This window comes from Colossoma macropomum, unplaced genomic scaffold (genome assembly GCF_904425465.1).
Source record: "Colossoma macropomum unplaced genomic scaffold, Colossoma_macropomum, whole genome shotgun sequence".
NCBI classification, from domain to species: Eukaryota; Metazoa; Chordata; class Actinopteri; order Characiformes; family Serrasalmidae; genus Colossoma; species Colossoma macropomum.
The window spans coordinates 10,332,267-10,354,885 of record NW_023494795.1 but is presented as its reverse complement, the minus strand read 5'-3'; the positions used below and the strand labels follow the sequence as shown (position 1 = coordinate 10,354,885).

At 38.3% G+C, this 22,619-nt stretch overlaps 1 protein-coding gene across 1 annotated transcript; it reads right to left on the bottom strand.

Moving 5' to 3' along the window:
- Positions 1-3,204: 3,204 nt before the first annotated feature.
- sccpdhb (saccharopine dehydrogenase b) lies at positions 3,205-18,810 on the bottom strand. Its single transcript, XM_036581399.1, has 12 exons — positions 18,510-18,810; positions 16,111-16,220; positions 15,852-15,932; positions 14,928-15,057; positions 13,789-13,838; positions 12,346-12,476; positions 10,267-10,384; positions 7,210-7,329; positions 5,451-5,507; positions 5,205-5,316; positions 4,062-4,143; positions 3,205-3,958 (listed from the first exon to the last, which is right to left on the bottom strand). Exons 1-12 carry the CDS (start codon positions 18,712-18,714, stop codon positions 3,853-3,855), a joined length of 1,302 nt encoding a protein of 433 aa, XP_036437292.1. The 5' UTR covers positions 18,715-18,810; the 3' UTR covers positions 3,205-3,852.
- Positions 18,811-22,619: the final 3,809 nt, after the last annotated feature.

Here is a 22,619-nt window from a genome sequence, read left to right as displayed (position 1 = left end):
GGGTGGGGCTCTGTTTCCACCGCATTCTCTCTCTCGCTCTCTCATTGATCTCTCCTCTCGTCCCTCCCTTTCTCCGCCCCCTCACTCACATACGCGCGAGGTGGGAGGCGGCCAACAGGCTACCACAGCCTGAAGAGGCTATTCCGCCTGGGTGGGGGGAGTGGGGGTCGTTCGAATGCTGGCTTAGACTGACTCCAGCCTTGCCCTGGTTCGCATCCCCCACCCGCCGGGCTCACTAACACCGCGGGACCAAACTTTACCTCAGACAAACCGGACTCTACCTTCCCGCATCCTCTGCCTCAGAAACACCCCAAACCACGTCTGCGCCCCTCGCACGCGCCCAATAACCTCTGCTGTCATCTCGGCTCTCGTAAAATAATGGCCCGCGGAGCGAAGGAGCAAGCGGGGAAATGTCTCCACCTCGCGGCGGACTTTGGTACTGCATCCCATCCGCGGTGCAGTACAGTAGTATTAAAGGTCTCATAAAAGGGAAAGTTAAGTATACATTATAAACACTGTTAAAGCTTCAAAGCGTAACGTTCAGTCCTCATGGTGTCTATATGGATCCTAAAATCCTAATCTAAATTTTAGTTTTTAATTTGATTATTTAACTATCCTGATTAAATTTCTAATTTCATTTTTAATTTAATGATTCTCTCTTTTAAATGTTTTCATTATGGTTTTAATGTTGTTTTTTATTGTTTTTCTGTTTGTGCTTACTTTACTTTTTTTTTAAAACAACCCCGACTCTGAATTTTCTCATTTGTAAAGCACTTTGAATGACAGCAGCAGTGTTTGAAAGGTGCTATATACATAAACTTGCCTTGCCTTGCCTTACAAAAACCAAACCACACCCCTAGTCCATTTAGAAGTGGTGGACGAAGTACACGAATCATGTACTTGAGTTAAAGTAGAGATACCCAAGGTAAAATATTACTCCAGTAAAAGTATTAATCCTTCCTTTAGACCTCCACTTGAGTAAAAGTACAAAAGTATTTGCCCTCAAATGTACTGAAGTATCGAAAGTAAAAGTACTAAAAGAATAATTATGACTCTGATGTCCTATTATCATTTTTGTAACAAGACTCTTGCATCATTAATTGATTTTAGGTCCAGTGTCTCTCTTGGTAAACCAATCTTTTAATAGAATGTCATTAATTAGTCTGATGTCTATTAAAATTATCATAAGCATAAAACACTGAAGGCAAACAGTTTCCATCAGGTAGAACTGAGTGGCTCTGAAATGACCTTTTGTAAACAAGCAAAGTTTCAGTTTAAGATTCATTTGCAACTTAGTTACAAGTTTAACTTCAGAGAAATTCAGAGAAAAGATTCACAAATGAGTTTTCCTTTACTAAACTGCATCTGTAGGTCTCTGTTCATAAACATAAACTAGCCAAAACAAATTTACTATAAAAGGAAATAGTGTTTGTACAAATTCAGAAAAAAGTCACAACTGCATATGTGTACATATTTCCATACTGCGGTCTATTTATACACAGGTAGGTTAGTTCATCATTTATGTTGGAATAGACACTCCCAAAATTTTACGCTGCTGCACTGATGTTGAACTGTGTGCTTGCCAAAAGGAACGACAGATTTCTCATAATGTAGTGGAGCAAAAAGTGAGATATTTGGCTTTGAAATGCAGTGGAGTGAAAGTAAAAAGTCGCCCAAAATGGAAAGACTTCAGTAAAGTACAGATACACAAAAACTACTTAAGTACAGTAATGAATTACATTTACTTCGTTACTGCCCACCATTGCAAATTACATTTCTCTGATTTTCTAAGTGAGAATAAGTTAACACATCCTAGATAATTTAAAAATCACACTGCACACTGCAGTGCACAACGTCTATTTAGTTAATGAGATTCACATTTTTGAAAAAAATAAAACATAAAATGTTAAATGTGCCGTAACGTTCATCCAGGCCACATTTTATGTTCCATTTGTTCCAATATGGTGAATTCAGCAAATAAATAATAACTGTGCATTAACGTGTGCAGAAGTGTGTTCTCTGTAGAGGACGTGTTAACTTATTCACACTTAGAAAACCAACAGAACGGAATTTGACCAGGGCTGCCCAAACTTTTGCATGTGACTGTATATTCACCTATTTAGCCTACAGCAAATAAGCCCCGCCCATTGACACTAACGCAATATGGAGTGGTTCAGCTCAATAATACACACAATACAGGCCAGCCAATAAGAACAGTGCTCATCTACATACACGTCTTAAGCGCTGAGCAACAAAAACTGCCTGTTTAATTCTGAGGGATAAAGAAAAGTTGGATAACAGTCATGAGGAAAGACTTACGAGTGATTCGGCACAAAGGACCAAAAAAGGTTTTAGGTGGACTACAAGAAGGATGCAGGGCCCTTTAAACGGAGCAGCTGCATCTATTTTCATTAGGAAAAAGCCAAACTCAGCTGGCCGAGGCGCTGAGACGGATTTGCATAGCATTTGTAATCATCAGCAAAACAGTGTGAAGAATGAAGAACCTGTGAGGAAAGACATGCTTAGGCGATGCTCTTTCCTTTCTTGCTCAGCTGTGAACAGGTGAGCAAGAAAGGAAAGAACGGAAAGGAAAGGTGACGAGGATAATCAGAAAAACTGGGCCAAACACTGGAGATTCATTTCACAGCCAAACAACGCAAACTTTGCTTTTTAATTTATTCCAGTTTATTCTTTTATTAATGCGCATCACTGAAGTGAACTAAGAGAGACTGTATCTCTGTGGGTTTGATGGCACTGCATTATAGTTCCTTAAACCCAAGAAAAACAGAGGCAAGATAACAGCAGAACTGTGTCAGTGCCCGGCGATGGACTGGCAACCTGTCCAGGGTGTATCCTGCCATGAGCGGTTTAGATGATGTATGTTTGTATGTGTCAGTGTTCTACACAGGGACGTTTCTAGCTGTAAGTAGTGTATCGCTGCTGTCAAGACAAAACCTCATTTTTGCCATTTTTCAGTTTTTGACATAATTTGAAAATACCTGTTGCCCTTTACATTGTGTGTAAACTTCATGATGAATGGACTAAAAGAAATGACCCAAAATTACTTGGAAAAAATTCTGGTTCCATTGACTTACATTGAAAGCAAAGGAGGTTTTTTCCTTCTCCTGTGAAGTTATTATTTTTGAGGTTTTCTTTCGACAACAGCGATAAGCCTTCAAGCCAATAAGCGGCCCCACAATCATCTAGAATTTATTTAGTTTATTTTATATAATTTAATTTATACATGTTCAAATATTCAGTTTGTGCCTTTTACCCAACTTTCTCCTCATATAAAAATGAAAAAAGTCTTTCATTCTTGATCATTCATGCACACATATTACAGGGAGATTCACTTGAAAGAGGCCCCGGATATTCTGTTGTAACTCAATCTGAACCACAAAAATACACTACATAACTTGACGTATGTATAATTGATTGCATTACATGCGATGCTGGAAGTGATCTCCGTTTTCTGCCAGACACATGAAGGGGTATGGGGGTATGCACCCAGCAGTTGCAAACGGAGGCTAAACGTCGCAACGGCTGTCTGGCGCCTACCTCATCGCTCTGACCCAGGGGCATCCCGGCTTGTTTGAAGCTCCATACACTGCACGTTGTTTTGCTCAGATTGCTTCGTCCTAGAGAGAGTTATTACAGAATATTCAGGGCCTCTTTCGAGTGATTCTGCCTGTATTATAAATGACAAGAGCCCCCCAGGGAGAATGTCACTTATTTCCCCCAAAAGTTCAGAAATGACCCTTGTTCGACAACATAAAGGTCTTTTAAATTGTTCTGCTCATCCATCACAGCTAGGAAGGGGGTCATCTGTTTATGTATCTACTTAGTATCTATTTATGACCTTTGAGCATTCATCACACAAAACTGGACCCCGTGCTTGTTGAGACGCTCAATCAAGGTTGTTCTTGCGAATGCAGACCCTGGAGTGTGAACACCACCCCTGTTAATGTAAAGACAAGCTTGCATCAATAGAACCATCAATTCACCGATCACTACAAGATCCATATTTTGCATTGAGTGATGAAGAGTCCGGCTGCACATACGTTTCTGGGAGGCACTGCGGCTCGTTGAGCAGAGTGATGGCCGCCTGCACCATGGTGATCGGCGTGGCAACATAACCCGGCTCTGAAAAGCATGGCAACAGTAACCAAGGTCAACCATGCATAGCGCTGCTGTCAGAACAAAACCTCGTATCTCCATTTTTGTTGGTTTTCAGTTTTTGACATAATTCGAAAATACCCGTGGTCCCATAAACACCGATCAGGCGTAACATTATGACCACCTCCTTGTTTCTAAGCTCACTGTCCATTTTATCAGCTCCACTTACTATATAGGTGCACTTTGTAGTTCTACAGTTACAGACTGTAGTCCATCTGTTTCTCTGCATACTTTGTTAGCCCCCTTTTACTCTGTTCTTCAGTGGTCAGGACCCCCATGGACCCTCACAGAGCAGGTACTATTTGGGTGGTGGATCATTCTCAGCACTGCAGTAACACTGACATGGTGGTGGTGTGTTAGTGTGTGTTGTGCTGGTACGAGTGGATCAGACACAGCAGTGCTGCTGGAGTTTTTAAACACTGTGTCCACTCACTGTCCACTCTATTAGACACTCCTACCTTGTAAGTCCACCTTGTAGATGTAAAGTCAGAGACGATAGCTCATCTGCTGCTGCACAGTTTGTGTTGGTCATCCTCTAGTCCTTCATCAGTGGTCACAGGATGCTGTTGGCTGGATATTTTAGGTTGGTGGACTATTCTCAGTCCAGCAGTGACACTGAGGTGTTTAAAAACTCCACGGGGGTCCTGAGCACTGAAGAACAGGGGGCTAACAAAGTATGCAGAGAAACAGATGGACTATAGTCTGTAACTGTAGAACTACAAAGTGCACCTATACAGAAAGTGGAGCTGATAAAATGGACAATGAGTGTAGAAAAAAGGAAGTGGTCGTAATGTTATGCCTGATCAGTGTATTGTGTGTAAATTTCATGATGAATGGACTGACAGAAATGACCCAAAATTACTTAGAAAAAAGTCTGGTTCCATTTACTTACAGTATGTTTTTTCCTTCTTCTGTAAAATTCTTATTTTGGAGATCACAGTTTTGATCCGACAACAGCAATAAGAACAACTGACATAATAAAAATCCATTCGATTTTTAATGAAGCAATAGTGGAGCTAAAAAAACACCTGGGCCTTTTATCTGTGTGGTGATGGTAGCATCAGGCTTGCCCTGTGAGGGATCCCGGCCGTCTGAATAACCTTCTCCAAAGAAAGAAAGGCAAAAAGAGGCTCCTTCCATCTAAAATGAGATAATATATTATACACTCACATAAAACAGAATCCCTGGCCAACATTAGTCTACGGTAACTGTCAGCAGCTCTTATTGTGGAAGACAACACCATGAGAAATGGAGACATGATTAAAAACACATGCCTGCTTCTTTGATGGTCCAGCCTTGGAGAACAAGCCAAAGGAAAAAACCTCTGGAAACTGGAAATAATAACCAACAACACAGTTACATTCAGACTGTAATCTAACATCTCCATCACACAACTTTCACCAATTAGGGTTAAATATGGCAGGAGGGCAAAAATCTATCCTAATTCAATGAAAGATGTTTTATTTTTCAATTACGACATTATTTTGATAAAACAATTAAAGATGATGCACTCAGCAATATTAATGATGAAACATTGAATTTGTTCATTAGAGCTCAGTCTCAGCCCCACAAAGGAATCATATCTAAAATATACAAAGGCTTAATGGTAAAGAAAGGAGGTTCGACAGAATATATGAAACAAAAATGGTAAAAAGAGGCAAGACCATTTCAAGTGAAATATGGCTTAAGATATGTGAATTTTGGTGGAAATGTTGGAGGATGTGTGGGGAGCGGGAAGCCGGTCACTGGCATGTATTTTGGGAACGCTCAATATTATATATTTTTGGACAGAGCTGAATAAAGTACTGAAAAATATATTTAGTTTAGAATTTCCCTGTCAATTTGACACACTTATCCTAGGGGTGCTAAATTTTGATGTAACAAGATCGGACAAATATTTATGGGACGTTCTATTAATTGCAAGTAAAATAGCTGTAACAAGGAAGCGGCTGTCTCCGTATTTGGGTGGTGGATCATTCTCAGCACTGCAGTAACACTGATAAATAAATACAGAAATGAATAGTTTTGTAAATAAATGAATTGAAAAAAAAGAAAAACTATCAATAAAGAAACATAAATAACAAAATAAATAAATACAAAAATTAGTGAGGACAGGAAATTACTAAATAGACATATAAGTAAATGCAGACATATTGATTTAATGTTAGGTTTTATTTATCAATATATTAATTTCTATGTATATGTATTTCTTCTTAGATTTATCATCATCATCATTCTTTGCAATTCTAATTCATGTATTAACATGAATAATGTGATATGTTATATTCATATAATTAATATAAATAATATTAATAACAGTGGGGCAGTCGTGGGCTGGGGTTAGGGAACCTGTGACCAGAAGGTCGCCAGTGTGATCACCTGAGCCGACAGTACGTGACTGAAGTGCCCTTGAGCAAGGCACCTAACCCCCAACTGCCCCCGGGCACTGCGGATAGGTTCTGCCCACTGCTCCGGGCAAGTGTGCTCACTGCCCCCTAGTGTGTCTGTATTCACTAGTGTGTGTGTGGTGTTTCACTGCACGGATGGGTTAATTGCGAAGGTGAAATTTCCCTGTTGTGGGACTAATAAGGGTCACTTAATCTTAATCTAATTTACTGAGTCATTTATTTTTAATTTTATTAAATTTATGCACACACATTTTTTTCTGGTCGCTGTTGTGTCTCTGCATGCCCCTCAGAAGCTAGTTTTGGAGGCCCAGTGACCCAGTGCTCTCCTGTAGCTGTAAATATGTCTCCCAATTACAGAAATCTAATTGGGTCTAATCTGCGTGACTGCAGTTCCAGCTTTTACTGACCCCTATTAGCTTTCATTCATTCATTACTAGCACTGTTGTTATATTTAGGTAAAGCTTTATTTACATTTGTTGTTTATACAACAAACCCTAATTTCAAACGTTTCAGAGCTCTTGATAAAGAGATTAGGCCTTTAAAAGCTCACTGACAGTTAAACTCTAAAATGTAAAGATGGATAGCAGTGTATGGTGTATCTGATGGAGCACTGGAAAAAATGTACCTGAATTAGGAGACTCCTACCAATACTGAATTTGGTCATGAACCAAAACATCAGGCCTGCAAAGAGGGTCTTCGCCACAGAGAACACCCCACCAATACCAACGTACGCAGCATACTGAACCTGAGGGAGTACAGAGAAATCACCATCACTCCAACGACCACAGACCACAGCAAACAGGTAAGTATACAAGACTCCAAGCTGGTGCTGAAGATACAGACATTCAAACTCATGCAATAGTTGATTTCCATGTGTATTCAAATTAGGCATTTGTAGCTTGGAACTTCTTAAATCTTGTAATTTAATAAACTGAAGGTTTTTGGCTGAGTGTGTGCTGCAGAGGTGGAAACACTGATGTAAGGTACGTAGTTTTGAGAGTGAAGAATGAAGTCTGGAAAAGCCAATGAGTCATCAGAACTTAAGAGATTAAATACATCAATATACAGTTCCAGCACTCTGTCAGCACCTGCACGAGCTCAGTGACACCACTCTCAGTCATCTCTATGGCGAGAGGAGAAGAGAGTGCTGAATCACATGGAGCATGAATCATACCCATCATCTGTTCTCTACATAAACCCTTTTCATGCACTTATCACTCCTTTACTAAAACTGGGAGAAGGAAAAGTGTTTGATTAATATCAGAGCATAAACATTCATATGAGGCTTCGAACAGTACAGAAGGTGACAGATGTCTGCCATTGCAAAAAGTTTAAGTGCCCCTAAAGTCATGATTTAAACCATGAAAAATCGATGTTGATTAATAAACTGTTAAATATGTTTTACTGTATGTATGTATTACTGTTACGCCTAAGGCGCTGTTCGCCTGCAAGCTAAGGTTTAGAGTATAGATATACATACCTAGATGCCACGCTGGGTCCAGCCAGGCACGTCAACGGCGTTAACCTGAAGTTAGCTTCTTATTTGCCAGCTTCTTGTTTGAATTTTCCCTTTCCACCTTAAATGGTGCAGCTTCAGGCACCAGAAAGTGACTGCTGCACCATTTAAGGTGGAACGGGAAAACTCGAACAAGAAGCTGGTGAATAGGAAGCCAACTTCAGCTTCGTCCTTCTTACTGTGTTTTGGGGGGGTTATTTGATTTTTATGTGTATCAAGATTAGAACTGATTCACACATTGATGGATTTGCTGATGTGTGTGAGATTGTGGTGTTTCTACTTGCGCTAAACTGGGTTTTTAACATCAGGTCCGGATGGCTAATTATCACGATCAGTTATTAAAGAAATAAAAGTCAGTCTGTGTCTGAGGATTATAACAAAACAGATTTGGTGAAAATTGGTTGAGTAGTAAGGAAGTTGTGGCTGATTTAATCCTGAGACTCATCGTCTCTCAATACAAGTGAATTCATTCGCAAGCGGGTCTTGACCTCTCCAACATGGCGGACGTGCAGACGTATCGCCTCAGATAGAGAACAACAGGCAACGCGGCATCTAGGTACGTATATCTAAGGTATAGAGTGTAAAGTGCAGACTGCTAGCTATGCAATACAGTGCTAGCTTTGCCTGCAGGCTAACAGGTCTACACACCATATTTGACAATGTGTTAGATGTGGGACATAATCTATTATCTATTTTAGCAAACTGATAACTGCCCTCAGAACATCAAGGTGGTTTCTTTAGCGAAGGCACGTTCTATAGCTACAAGTTTCCTCACACCACATCTTAATCCTCTCAGTAGCATATTTTACAATATTGGACTGTGATAAATTCAAGCTTCATCCATAACACACAAAAATAAACTACGTATTTATTTATTTACGACCCCAATTCCAAAAAAGTTGGGACGCTGTGTAAAATGCAAATAAATGTAAGTAAAAACAGAATGTAATGATTTGCAAATCTCACAGACCCATATCTAGACCCACAGGCTGTGTCTACCACTTTGTAGCTCCCCCTCTTCTTTTAACAACAGTTTGTAAACGTCTGGGAAGTGAGGAGATCAACTGCTGGAGTTTTTGGGAGAGGAATGTTGTCCCATTCTTGTCTAATGTAGGATTTTAGCTGCTCAACAGTCCTGGGTGTTCTTTGTACGATTTTTTGTTTCATGATGCGTCAAATGTTTTCTATTGGTGAAAGGTCTGGACTGCAGGCCAGTTCAGCACCCAGACTCTTCTTCTGTGAAGCCATACTGTTGTGATGGATGCAGTATGTGGTTTATCATCGTCTTGCTGAAATATACAAGGCCTTCCCTGAAAGAGACGCCGCCTTTGGCCCAGAGAAGATGGCGGTGTTTCTGGATCGTGTTGACGTATGGCTTCTTCTTTGCATGATACAGCTTTAACTTGCATTTATGAATTGCATGGCGAACTGTGTTCACAGACAATGATTCCTGGAAGTGTCCCTGAGCCCATGCAGTGATTTCCAATACAGAATCAGGCCTGTTTTCAATGCAGTGCTGCATTACTTTAGACGCAGCTTTTCACAGATTGGTGAACCTCTCTGAGAGACTCTGCCTCTCTAAAATGCTCTTTTTATACCCAGCAGTTAGTTGTTAGTTGCAAATAGCTCCACCAGCTGTTTTTTTATTAGTACTACTTACTTTTACAGTCTTTTGTTGTCCCTGTCGCAACTTTTTTGAGATGCGCTGCTGCCATCAAGTTCTAAATGAGAATGTTTATCATGAAATGGTAAAATGTCTCACTTTCAACATCTGATATGTGTTCTATGTTCTACTGTGAATAAAATATGGGTCTCTGATATTTGCAAATTACCGCATTCTGTTTTTATTTACATTTATTTATATTTTTACACAGCGTCCCAACTTTTTTGGAATTGGGGTTGTAATAAAACTTTGTTTAATTTAATTCTGTTTCCGAAGGAACGATGTAAAATATAAAATACAATACTGTGCAAAAGTCAGAGCAAGTTTTTGAGTGCAGTGGGTCTTTAAAGAGTAAAACTAGGTTGGCCTGTTTCTGCTATGACATAAGTATAACAGTCAGGAAGCAATTTACCTGAAGCTACATGCATTTGAAAGTGCGTAGTATGCAGTATGTATAGTTGTATGCGTTTGAGTGTGTAGTGGTCAGTCGGTAGTGTACTTACAGGGGCTTGCTGCTGCTCCTGGTGCAGGTAGCGCTGGGTCCTCCTCACCACTGAGGGGTCAGAACCCATGAAAGGAATTGAATACTGCTGTATCTCTTTACTGTAGAAAAGAGCACCCCTGAAAAACAACACAAAACAAAACCAAAACAAAACACATCATGGTGCTCTGTTCATAAACAGTGGCCGGCAAATTTGGGGATACCTAGCTTTTCAATGTTGAGTACAAGCATGCTTTCTTTGTCAGTCTGCAATAGGTTAACATAATTACGAGACCAGGTTCACTATGAGGAAAATAATATCAGGTATCAGCTGATATCAATCTGCTCCGATCTTGGTGTTTTCATTAATAATAGAGCCATGTAATTTAGGTAAGATATGCTAGTCTGTTAATTAATACTACAGTAAAATCTCTTTATTTTTAGTATTTGCATAATAGATTGTTTTGCTTTTTGTAGAGTGTTTAACATCAGCTTGTGATCAAATCTGATGTTTGCTACCAGGTTCCTTAATTCTCTGCAGTGAAAGCACATAATTTTTGATATTGATGTAATGGTAAACAATCTGAGGTGATATCTTTAGTTTTTTGTGGACTATTGATGTGAAATCATTTTATAGTCTCATGAATACCGAATGATTTCATACTGCTTGAATGTGTGCACATTCACCTGCTGCTTTCTCTCAGATTTGAACCTACTGTTTCTGTTAACGCTGGTTTAAAACTGGAAAGCAAGTGAGAAACCCTGCAGGAGGGAGTTTTGTACTTGGATGCAGAATAACAGCTTGCTCTGCTGTAAAACAGCTCCACACTGCAGACGTTATGATCTCTTTGTTAACTTCTGAACAAGTGGTTCACTTATGCAGGTTGTGGATAGTGCCTGTTCTTAATACAGCCAATACCTGATCCATTCAAATATCCCTGTATCGGCCCGATACTGATCCTTTGGACTGGACCGGGACATCCCATAGGCTAAGGAAGGGTTTTTTTTTTTTTTTTTTTAGATGAATATACAGTTCTTGTCACAAATATTCACACAAGATATTACTTTTCTCAAAACAAAAGAAGGTTTCTATTTAATTTAACATAGTTTTTGCAAACGGACCAAGAAAACATGTTTAATGATTGAAAACATTTTGGAAAGTCTCTCCAAACTTGGCAGGCATTGCAGAGGCCTACAGCGAAACTCTAGAGCTCTTCAGAGTTAATTTAGAGAGTTCGGGTCATTCTATAGAAACGTCCACTTTTCTATCTCTCCTTAGGGGTCACTGGTGTTACTGATCCTCATTGGAGTTACACATAAGAAAGAAAACACCAGAGACATTTTTAATGACAAATGCATTTTACAAAATGCCTCCTACAGAGCATCAAACCACATGCTGTCAATCATCAATATCCACTAAAATATGTAATTTAATCCATTTGTATTCTACTTTTTCACAACTACCTAAAAATAAAGTCGGTCACACCAGTGAAATCTCTGATAACTGAAAGACACAGTGGACTCACCATGTGCTTTTCTTCATAGATCCTCAGAAAACAGGTAAAAGGAAGTCAAGTGATGTCATCAGTGTGACTTTTACTTCAAAATAAGAGTTTTTTGTTACATAGTGACACGACTCCTGGGGACAACAACTTTCATTATATATTTTATAATATTTATTTTTGTTTATTATTTGTTTTCTTTACGTCATTTAATTTATATATTCCATAGTCATGTATATATTATTATAGTTAAAATTGCATATTCTTCAAAATATGGCCCCACCCTTTACACATGACTGTGAGGACAAGCTCTTCTGTGGTGCTTGGAATTCTAGATCATTGATTTAAAAACCAATATTGCTAAATTGAGGCTCAAGAAGGTGTAATTGTTAATATAACGTATTCTTTTATTTTAAAATATAAATAAACTGTAACCCTAACATGTTTTTTAAGTGTAATATATCTGTAAACACTAGGGACACAAATAGACGTTTTTGTAGAATGACCCGTTTAAGAGATAAAACAAATGCACTCAGGGAAAACAAGTAAAGCACTTGAATGCTTGATGGACTCTTTTATAGACGTGGTAAACGTAATACCTCTTTTTAATGGTAGCTCCCACCACAGGCAGAGGTTTATGACCAAACTTCTTCCTTAGGCTTCTGAGACTGGCGCTGTCCGCAAAGCCAAAGATGGCTGACTGCCATGTTGCTTCATGGCCGCATCCACCCTGATGAAGAAGACAGAAAGCTGAGGATCAGCCAAACTCTGAGCTCTGCATGCCTCAAGGCAGGACAAAGCATGGGCCTATTTCAAACAACCAGCGCCAATGATTTCTTTATAGTTGTTTATAGTAAGTATGTGTTGTCACAAACAACTGAAAATGATTCTATCGATTTTTCAAAACTCAATCACTGACATGTAAACAGAGTCATTCGGAGTGGTTTGACATAAGATCGTTTCTTGCAGAGAAATTTACTGACTCAGTGGTGGTGACAGGAACCAGGGTCTACTACTTCAATTACTATCCAAAATGACCAGTGAACCTAAACATGTCCACCAGTGAGTTTTTACATGCAATGCTGATGATGATAAAACAGTGGCAAATTAAAAAAAAACATATATTAGGCACTATTTTGCCCTAGAATGCCCTGTGCCTCTCTGTCATGAGTATTTAAAAGTATGTTTTAAGACAAAAGCTTATCTCAAAACTATTGTCTCAGACATCAGGCAGCTTAATCACAACCATTTCATGCAATAATTTTGTGCGAGCTTTTAGAGTCATTAAATGCTTCAGACGTCTGGTTCCTATTACCACCACTGTGAACACTGTGAACAATGTTGATGATATTTTACTCTAGAAATGAACATTTCACACCAAACCACTCTGAATGACTTTGTTTACATCTTAATTATTCATTCAATTAATCATTTAATTATCATCGCTGTCCAAGAAAACCATGTATCTCCATTTTTGTTGATTTTCAGTTTTCTACATCATTTCAACACACCAGCTGTCCTTTACATTGTGGAAAAATTTCATGATGCATGGACCAATAGAAATGCTCTAAAATCACTTGGAACAACATCTCTTTGCCTTGACTTACATTGAAAGGTAAGAGTGTTCTTGCCCTCTCCTGTAAAGTTACTATTTTGGAGATGCTTGTTTTTCATTGGACGGTGACAATATGCAGAACTTAAAACATTGGTTCCCTTTAACACATTTAATTTTAAGTAAATAACAAAGCACTGTCACTTTATTGTTCATTAAAATAATGTGCAGCTTCTCAAACTACAAATCCCACAATCCAGTGCAGGACCCTGGTGACTTTAAAAGCCTCTTACATTATTCACTAGCAGATGCAACTTGGACTTCTCTGATCCTCCTCTGTGGCTAGTTTAATAATAGATCAAACAGCTCGACACATCTCCACACAGAGTCGTGCAGAAAAAGGTTCACCTTACAAACGCGAATTTCTTTAATCCACACCTGGCAACCAGGCAGGGTTTTTGAACCGGCTTTAGAAAAGCTCTCAGCTCACCTCTGGTCCTGTGCTGACAGTTAAAAAGCTCTCCACAGCGGTAAGAGTCCCTACGAGACAGAAATGTAGGTTAGAGTGAAGGTGGGCGATCTAGAAAACTACATTACATCGTGATACTTGATACGGTATGCAACATGATACATAGTTTTACTGAGGTATCAAATTAGAACTGAAAAAGCCACATTTTAAAAAACTGCGTATAATTAATTTTACTCAATGCTTCACACATTGCAACACACAAAATCCAATTTAAAAAAAGACTAATTATAATCTCTTTGTAATGTAAACTACAGTTGTTCGGGGTTCTTTAAGTACTAATGAAATCAACAAAAAGCCCAGAAAAGCCTATAGTGATGTAATTTAAGATAATTCATCACAATAATAAATATCATTACACTGCCCACCCTCATATAAGAGCAGGACAATTTGAGACATGCAGCTGTTATGACCTATTTAGACACTTGGTTTAACAAAAACATAACTTGAACAACACTTTACATGGAATAAAGGTAAAAGGGCAGCCAAAGTGCAAACTGTGTTATATACTGATTTAGAAAAATAAACCTCTTCATGCAACACACATACATACGCATTTAATACATTTAAATACAGTACTGAGCAAAGGTCAGAAACCATCTTCATTTATTTAATTTCCAGTCAAAACAGTCAAAAGTTATACATTTTTTATTGTCAGGAATTAAGCAAAAGCTGCGATAGGCTCCGGCTTCCCCCACAACCCAGAAGAATAAGTGGCTTAGAAAATGTGTGTGTGTGTGTGTGTGTGTGTGTGTGTGTGTTTAGAGGCAAATCAAATGCTGTCACAACTGATTCTGAATTAAGTTTGTAATTTCCAGAAACACCTCTTGAAAAATAATTACTATAATAGCTATTTAAGCTGGTAATAAAAAAAATGAAGGGTGGTCTTTGACTTCTGCACAGTGCTGTACGTAACTAACTATATGTAATGAGAATTATATAAACCACACTTACACCTAACCCTAATCTTCGTAAAAAAAAAAAGATGTAAAACCAAAATAAAACATGTAGCTTCATATTTTGCTGTTGACTTTCCCTGCTGTTCTCTAGGTTTCCTAAAAAGACACAAGACATTTTTTGTCCAAAAAAGTATAAAAATGTACCTTTGAACTGGTCTCTCATATAAAGAATGCCCATATCTGCTGGGACGGAGTCAAAGCCACAGCTCCCAATGACATATACTCCCTTCTCTTGGGCTTTGCTGTGGTAGTTGAGCTGCATTCCTTCCAAAAACTGGAAAACAATTTGCCTTTATTAAATACAATCTTCAACAAGCTTTCTAAATTGTGCAAGCATTGCATCTGTGGGCAAACTGGATCATTAAGAGAGATTTCTGATGTTACATTCCTATAAAAAATGGAATGCAGCGAACAACTGAATCATTATTACCGTACTGGTATATTGACCAGGGTATATTTTGGTTTGTCCATCTGAATTTACATGACCACATCTTAAGGCAAATTATTCAGTAACTGCATGAAATAACTGTAAATGTTTTATTTTATTTATTTATTTATTTTTTAAGCTCCTCCCAAATTAACAGAACATGTGTTTTATGATCTACACATATTGCAATATGCTTACAATTTACTGCTGAAAGCCGAAAATCTTAGACGCTCTTTGTATTTTTTTTATAATAATAATTTTTACAGAGCAGATCACTGAAGAGACGCCATCTGTTTATAGTTTACAGCCCAGATTTGTGGAAAACTGGGTCGACTTTCAGTAGGAAAAAAATTGTGAGCTCAGCTTCTTTTATTATAAGGGTTTAAAATTACATCACCCATCTATTTGACTGGAAAGAAGACAGTTACAGCTCTCATACGACACCCATCTATTGAATGTAGCTTATGAAATATGAAAGTTATGAAGAATATAACGAAGTGCGTTTTGGAAGCACCGGTGGTCTCAAGGAGTTGAAGAGGTTCATATGTAAATTGGAGAACATGCACACTCAAAGGCTCTGACATAAATAGCACACTGAAATGAGCAAACATGCTGACTTGGCACTGGATAAAATGATCTACCTGTGGCTCTCCACAGATGTCAATGTAGTGAGCTCCATTCTCTATGCAGGCCTTAACCACCGGCTCTCCATAGAACCTGTACTGGGAGGAGGGAGAACACTAGTTAACACCTAGGATTATATTCCATACACAACAGACAGCAGGGTTCACAGTAAACAGCTCTATTTGTGTTGGGCACACAGGACCCTTGGGACAGAACACACTCTACAGATGTGGAAACTGCCTCCTTTCTACAGCTTTAACACACATTACAACTTACCGGCCCCACGCAATTGAGGACAACAATGCCTTGCTTGCACATAATAGCCAAGGATTCTGGCTGAGCCACGTCTGCCACAATGACCTCCACACTCCTCAGCTCTGGTTTACCTGGACAACAGTATGGTGTTATGATACACGTGTGTTGAAAGAGAATTCAAAGAGACCTCAAAACTTGGTGAAGGACGTATTTACTGTTGTCATCAATATAATGTTGACTCTGCATTTGAGACCTAAGCATTAAGCCAGACCTTTTTTTGAGCCTCTATGTTCGACGCTGTCGGAAATACTCATGCAAAATCTGACCCAATACCACTGACTTTTAAATGATTATTTCACACTTTATTACTTTATTTTTATTTATTATTATTATTATTATTATTATTACGATACATCCAAAGCATTTCATTATTATTATTTTATTATTATTTCAGGGTGACTCACAGCACACACTATATGCCTGTTTTTTGCTCCTGACTCAGTGATGTTACGTCTTTCAATTTTAACTAAGAAATCTTACATAGTGCAGCTTTAACGGTGTAAGAAAAGTATAATTTGTAGTGGTCCACCATATAAGTCAGCTTCACTTACTAGAAGGCTAGCAGTGCCCTTGGGACTCTCCTTTAGTAAAGGCAGTAATTATATAAAGAACTCAAAGATCTTTATGAATACATAAAGGGTTAAATGGCTCTGTGATGGAAAACCTGATGTATATGTTTCTCATAAGTGCCCAAATCATGGAAAACAGAAAGTTTTCTGAAATAAAAGAGTCTGACGTAGCGTGATAACATTGTTAACATATCAAAATGTACCACTGACTCACCAGATATGTGCTTATGGAAACTATAAGCTGCAAAAAAAGAGCCTGAATTTAATTCACTGTTTTTTGTGATGACACGAAAACCAAAATATTTACTTACATCCATTCAGACTATAGCAGTTTAGCTCTGCCCATTACAATGAAGTAATAAGCAGACTGCTTTTTTTTTTAAATGTGACACAATACAGAGTAGCTAATCAGAACAGAGGTCAAACCCATCTCTCTCTCTCTCTCTCTCTCTCTCTCTCTCTCTCTCTCTCTCTCTCTCTCTCTCTCTCTCTCTCTCTATATATATATATATATATATATATATATATATATATATATATATATATATATATATATATATATGTCTCGCTGTTGTCAGAAGAAATCCTTGTGTCTCCAAAATGGTACCTTTACAGGAGGAGGAAACAAACTTACTTTACTTTTAATGTAAGTCAATGGAACCAGACTTTTTACCCGCCGTTTCTTTCAGTCCATTCATCATACATGGTAAAGGGTAACCAGTAAAAATGTCCAAAATGGAGAGGCAATCTTCCAACAACAGTGCTATATATATATATATATATATATATATATATAGCACACACACACACACACACATATATATATATATATATATAGAGAGAGAGAGAGAGAGAGAGGTGTATACACACATGTATACACACTCTTAAAAGTCTTGAAAAACTGTTTTGCCTGTTTTCACATAAAACCACACAAACAAGTGGACATAATACATAAATAAAATAGTAAAAAGTATAATGTAGGATAATGGCCCCGTTAAATCACCTTTCATTAAATCGTTCGATACAGCACCAAAAAGTGCTTTGCTATCATAATTGCCAATAAACATTTTTGATAACATGTAAAACTCTTTTTGCTATGTGTGTATTTTTGATGCTCATTTTCAGTGCTTCCATTAAAACTCGTTTTGAAGCATAGTTGTTTTTAAAATGAAAAATATCAGATCAACATGAGCCAATACTCAAGGTTTCAATATTTGCGTCAGTATCAAAAAAGAAAGTCACCTCTAACACCAATTCCAATGTATCAAGCCTGGCTAACTGACCCTGCAGTGACCACTAGCATTACAGCCCTTCAGCTGAAGCCTTTTGCCTTGGGTGGAGCATAAATACATTTTGTGGGTCTAAACATGGATTGTCAATCCAGGCAATTTGAGATTATGAGAGGATTGCCTAAATGCTCAACATCAGCCTATTCCCAGCCCCATATAATCCTATCCTATAATCTCAATATAAAAAAATCTGCTCAAGCATCTAATCCCAGCTTTCTATGACTGCATGTCTAGACTCAGAAACAGTGTAGGCCCACAAAACAATGACAGGCCTGTATTTACAAACAGATTAACTACCAAAAGGAGATATTATCACCTTAGATAGGCTACAGTTTAAAGGTTTCTTAGCGTTAGAGAAATCAAGGCTATGTTTACGTTTGACTGTAACTGCACATGCAGTCAAGGTCAATTTAAAAAACAGCCTCTGTGGGCAGAAGTGCATGAGGGGCTGTTTAAAGCGGGGGGTCCTCCATCTACAGCACTGAGGCTCTCCAACACGTACTGAGCGCCTGAGCAGCCTGAAGCAGAACTTTCTCCAGCCTGTCGCGGTTTCTCCCGGCTATGGCCCATCTTAGCGTCCCGCCTGGCCCTGCCGAACACGCTCTGGCCACTTCCTCCACCACAAACCGGCCCGTGAAGCCAGAAGCCCCGAACACGATAATGTGGTACGGCCTAATCTCGCCTCCAGCCGGTGAACGCGCCGCCATTTGGGTCGGAGCTCCGCGTCCTCCAGCCGAGCGCAGGAAGAGGAGAGAGGAGCGCTGCGGTTCGGTGCGGAGCGCCCTGTGAAAACGAGTCGGTCTCACGCTGTGCAGGACGAGCAGGGCGTCTAATCGGATTACACGACCTGCGCACACAACAAACCCACATGCTGGAACAGTCTGGAGACTGAGCGTCATCTGGACAAAGAGCGACACCCTGTGGTGTGAGTGTGGTATTACAGCGTCCGTCCTGAAAGGAGCAGGAGTGTTTACATTTATACCAAAGTCTGGAGAAGCCATGAGCTGGTGCTGTAATTTTCTGGATAGTTATCCTGAGATAACAAGATGAGTAACTTGCTATTTCAAGATAACAACTTTGTTATCTTGAGATAACAAAATAAGTAACTTGCTATTTCAAGATAACAACTTTGTTAACTTGAGATAACAATACAAGAAACTTGTTATTTTAAGATAACAACTTTGCTATCTTGAGATAACAATATAAGTAATTATTATTTCAAGATAACAATTATGTTACCTTGAGATCACAAGATAACTAACTGGTTATCTTAAGATAACTTTTGTTATCTCGAGATATCTCTTAATGAGTTGCTTATATTACCTTGAGATAACAATATAAGACACTTGCTATTTCCAGATAACAAGTTTTGTTATCTTGAAATAACAAGGTAAATAACTCTTTATCTCAAGATATTTTTTGTTATCTCAAAACCACAAGATAATTAACTCATTATTATAGTCATATTTTGTTATCTCGAGATAACAAGATAAAAAACTCATTATCTCAAGAGAAAAACTGTTATTTTTAATCTGTTCATGGGGAACATGCAGTGTATTTTCAGACAAATTAACTTAAATAGTTCCCAAAAAAGTTTTTTTTCACACTTACCGCTATTTTACAATCATCATCATTAAAAATAAAAACTCAGACACGTGTAGGTTCACCAGTGGTTTTGGAAGGTAAATGAAATGGCCATATTTGTATTGTAAACATCATGACCCCTGGTTCCCATCACCACCACTGTATAGAAATCTGAGTCTCTAAGCTTCTCTACAGTGAACCACTTCACATCAAACCACTCTAAATGACTTTGTTTATATCTCACTGTATAAATTATGCAAAAAAATCTAAAAATTGGTGAAATTCCCCTTTAATTTACCACTTTTTTGGGGGCGGGTGAGTGCTAAAATTAGCAAAAGTGACCACTATCATTGAAGCCTTTGTCTTCAAATGGAGCATAAACACATTTTAAAGGTTTAAAGGTTTAATCATGGTTTGTCAGTCTAGGGAATTAAGAGATTAAGAGATTATGCCCTCGGCCATCAACAGCCTATTAGAGCGTTTTGACATTATTCTGCTTTTTGATGCAAAACCAAAACATGAAATATTGCCAAGACTGTTCTCAGAACAACAGATTTTATTCTTAAAAACAGAGAATAGACAACCAACATAAACTTTTTGAACATAAAAATACAAGGAAACAATTCCCCTCTTCGATCTCAATAATAAGGAGCCTATAACATTGATATACACAAATATAGCACTATTATAAAAAGATGCAATTTACACTAAAATGTGAGATAATCACTGTTGTGCAATAACCTTATATCTCCATTTTTGTTGTTTTTTACTTTTTTTCTTTGCATAATTTAAAAACACCCCCTTATCTTTTCCATTGTGGTTAAATTTCCTGATGAATGCGCCAAAATTACTCAGATATGCTACGGTTATTTGTTATGTCCAGTCATTTTATACAACACATAACTGACTGTATGGGAAGCAATTCATTTGCATCAAAAATGAATAAATGCATAAGATTAAGTACATAAAGTTTTTGACATACCAACAGTAACACTGCACAGTAAAATCTAAACGCCAAGCACACTGTGCTTACATTTAATTGCATACCTAATGAAATATACACTACATGTCCAAAAGTATCCAGACACCCCTTCTTCTCAGTGAATTCAGCCACTTTAAGGGGCATCCATCGCTGACACAGCTGTTCAGTTGTTTAATCTCTATTGAAAAGCACTGCCAATAGAATGGGACGCTCTGAAGCAGTCACCAGGTCACCATGTCCAATGCCAAGCATTAGCTAGAGGGGTGTAAAAACCCCAGAACTGTGGTGTGGAGCAGTATAAATGTGTTATAACTGTTCTCTGGAGTGATGGAGCTCCATCCAATACCTTTAGGATGAGTTGGAGTGGAGTTTGTGATCCAGGACTAATCATCCAACATCAGCATCTGACCTCACTAATGCTCTTGTGGCTGAATGCAACCAAATCCTCACAGCTGTTCCAACATCTAGCATAAAGCATCCAAGAAGAGTAGAGACTGTTACTGCAGCAAAGGGGGATGAACTCCCTGTTGATACCCTTGATTTCCAAAGAAACACTGGATGGGCAGGTGTCTACTTTTGCACATGCAGTCTATAATGCAAAGCAAAGATCCATGAGCACGTTCTGTGGTAATAACACCACTAAAAGTATGTTGAGTTAAAATGTTAGTATCAAAAACATACTTTAAATACACATATATGCTTGGAATGTCTCTTCTTTCTACATAATGTATGCTGTATATTAAAAAAGAACTGCCATCAGTGCATAGAATCATTGCTCGATCAGTTGGTAGTGGTTAATTTAAGTGTTAATGTACTGCTGTACTGCGGAAGCTCATTCCGAACCTGTGTTTGTATATACAACCCCATTTCCAAAAAAGTTGGGACGCTGTGCAGAATGTAAATAAAAATAGAATGCAATGATGAGCAAATCATGTAAACCAAAGGAAATTAAAATACCACAAAGACAACATATCAAATGTTAAAACTGAGAAATTTTATTGTTTTTTGAAAAATATATGCCCATTTTGAATTTGATGCCAGTAACACATTCCAAAAAAGTTGGGACTGGGGCAAGTTTACCACTGTGTTTCACCACCTCTTCTTTTAACAACAAGTGTTTGGGAACTGAGGAGACACTGCTGTAGTTTTGAAAGTGAAATGTTTTCCTATTCTTGCTTGATATAGGATTTCAGCTGCTCAACAGTTCAGGATCTCCTTTGTCATATTTTTCATTTCATAATGCGCCAAATGTTTTCAGTGGTGACAGATCTGGACTGCAGGCAGGTCAGTTTAGCACCCGGACTCTTTTAATATGGAGCCATGCTGTTGTAATACATGCAGAATGTGGTTTATCATTGTCTTGCTGAAACAAGCAAGGCCTTCCCTGAAAAAGACGTCATCTTGATGGCAGCATATGTTGCTAAAACATGTATATATCATTCAGCATTAATGGTGCCTTCATAGATGTGCACGCCAACCATGCCATGTGCACTAATGCACCCCTATACCATCATGAATGCTGTCTTTTGAACTGTGCACTGACAACAAGCTTTGTCGTTAAAAAAGCACTATTTGATCGTGCAGTCTTTCACAGAGTGGTGAACCCCTCCTCATCTTTACTTCTGAAAGACTCAGCCTCTCTGGGATGTTTTTTTATACACAGTCATGTTACTGACCTGTTGCCAATCAACCATCAGGTGTTTTTTTATAGCATTACACAACTTTACCAGCCTTTTGTTGCCCCCGTCCCAACTTTTTAGGAACGTGTTGTTGCCATCAAATTCAAAATGGGCATATATTTTTCAAAAAACAATAAAATTTCTCAGTTTCAACAATGATATGTTGGCTTTGTACTATTTTCAATTAAATATAGGGTTTAAATGATCTGCAGAGCATTGCATTTTGTTTTTGTTTACATTTTGCACAGCATCAGTTTTTTGGAAATGGGGTTGTATATGTATATGTGTGTCTGTTGATACACTGTGCATACAGTGGTTACAGTAACTGACATTAAGGTCACTTTGGTTTATGCATAAATGCAGTTTT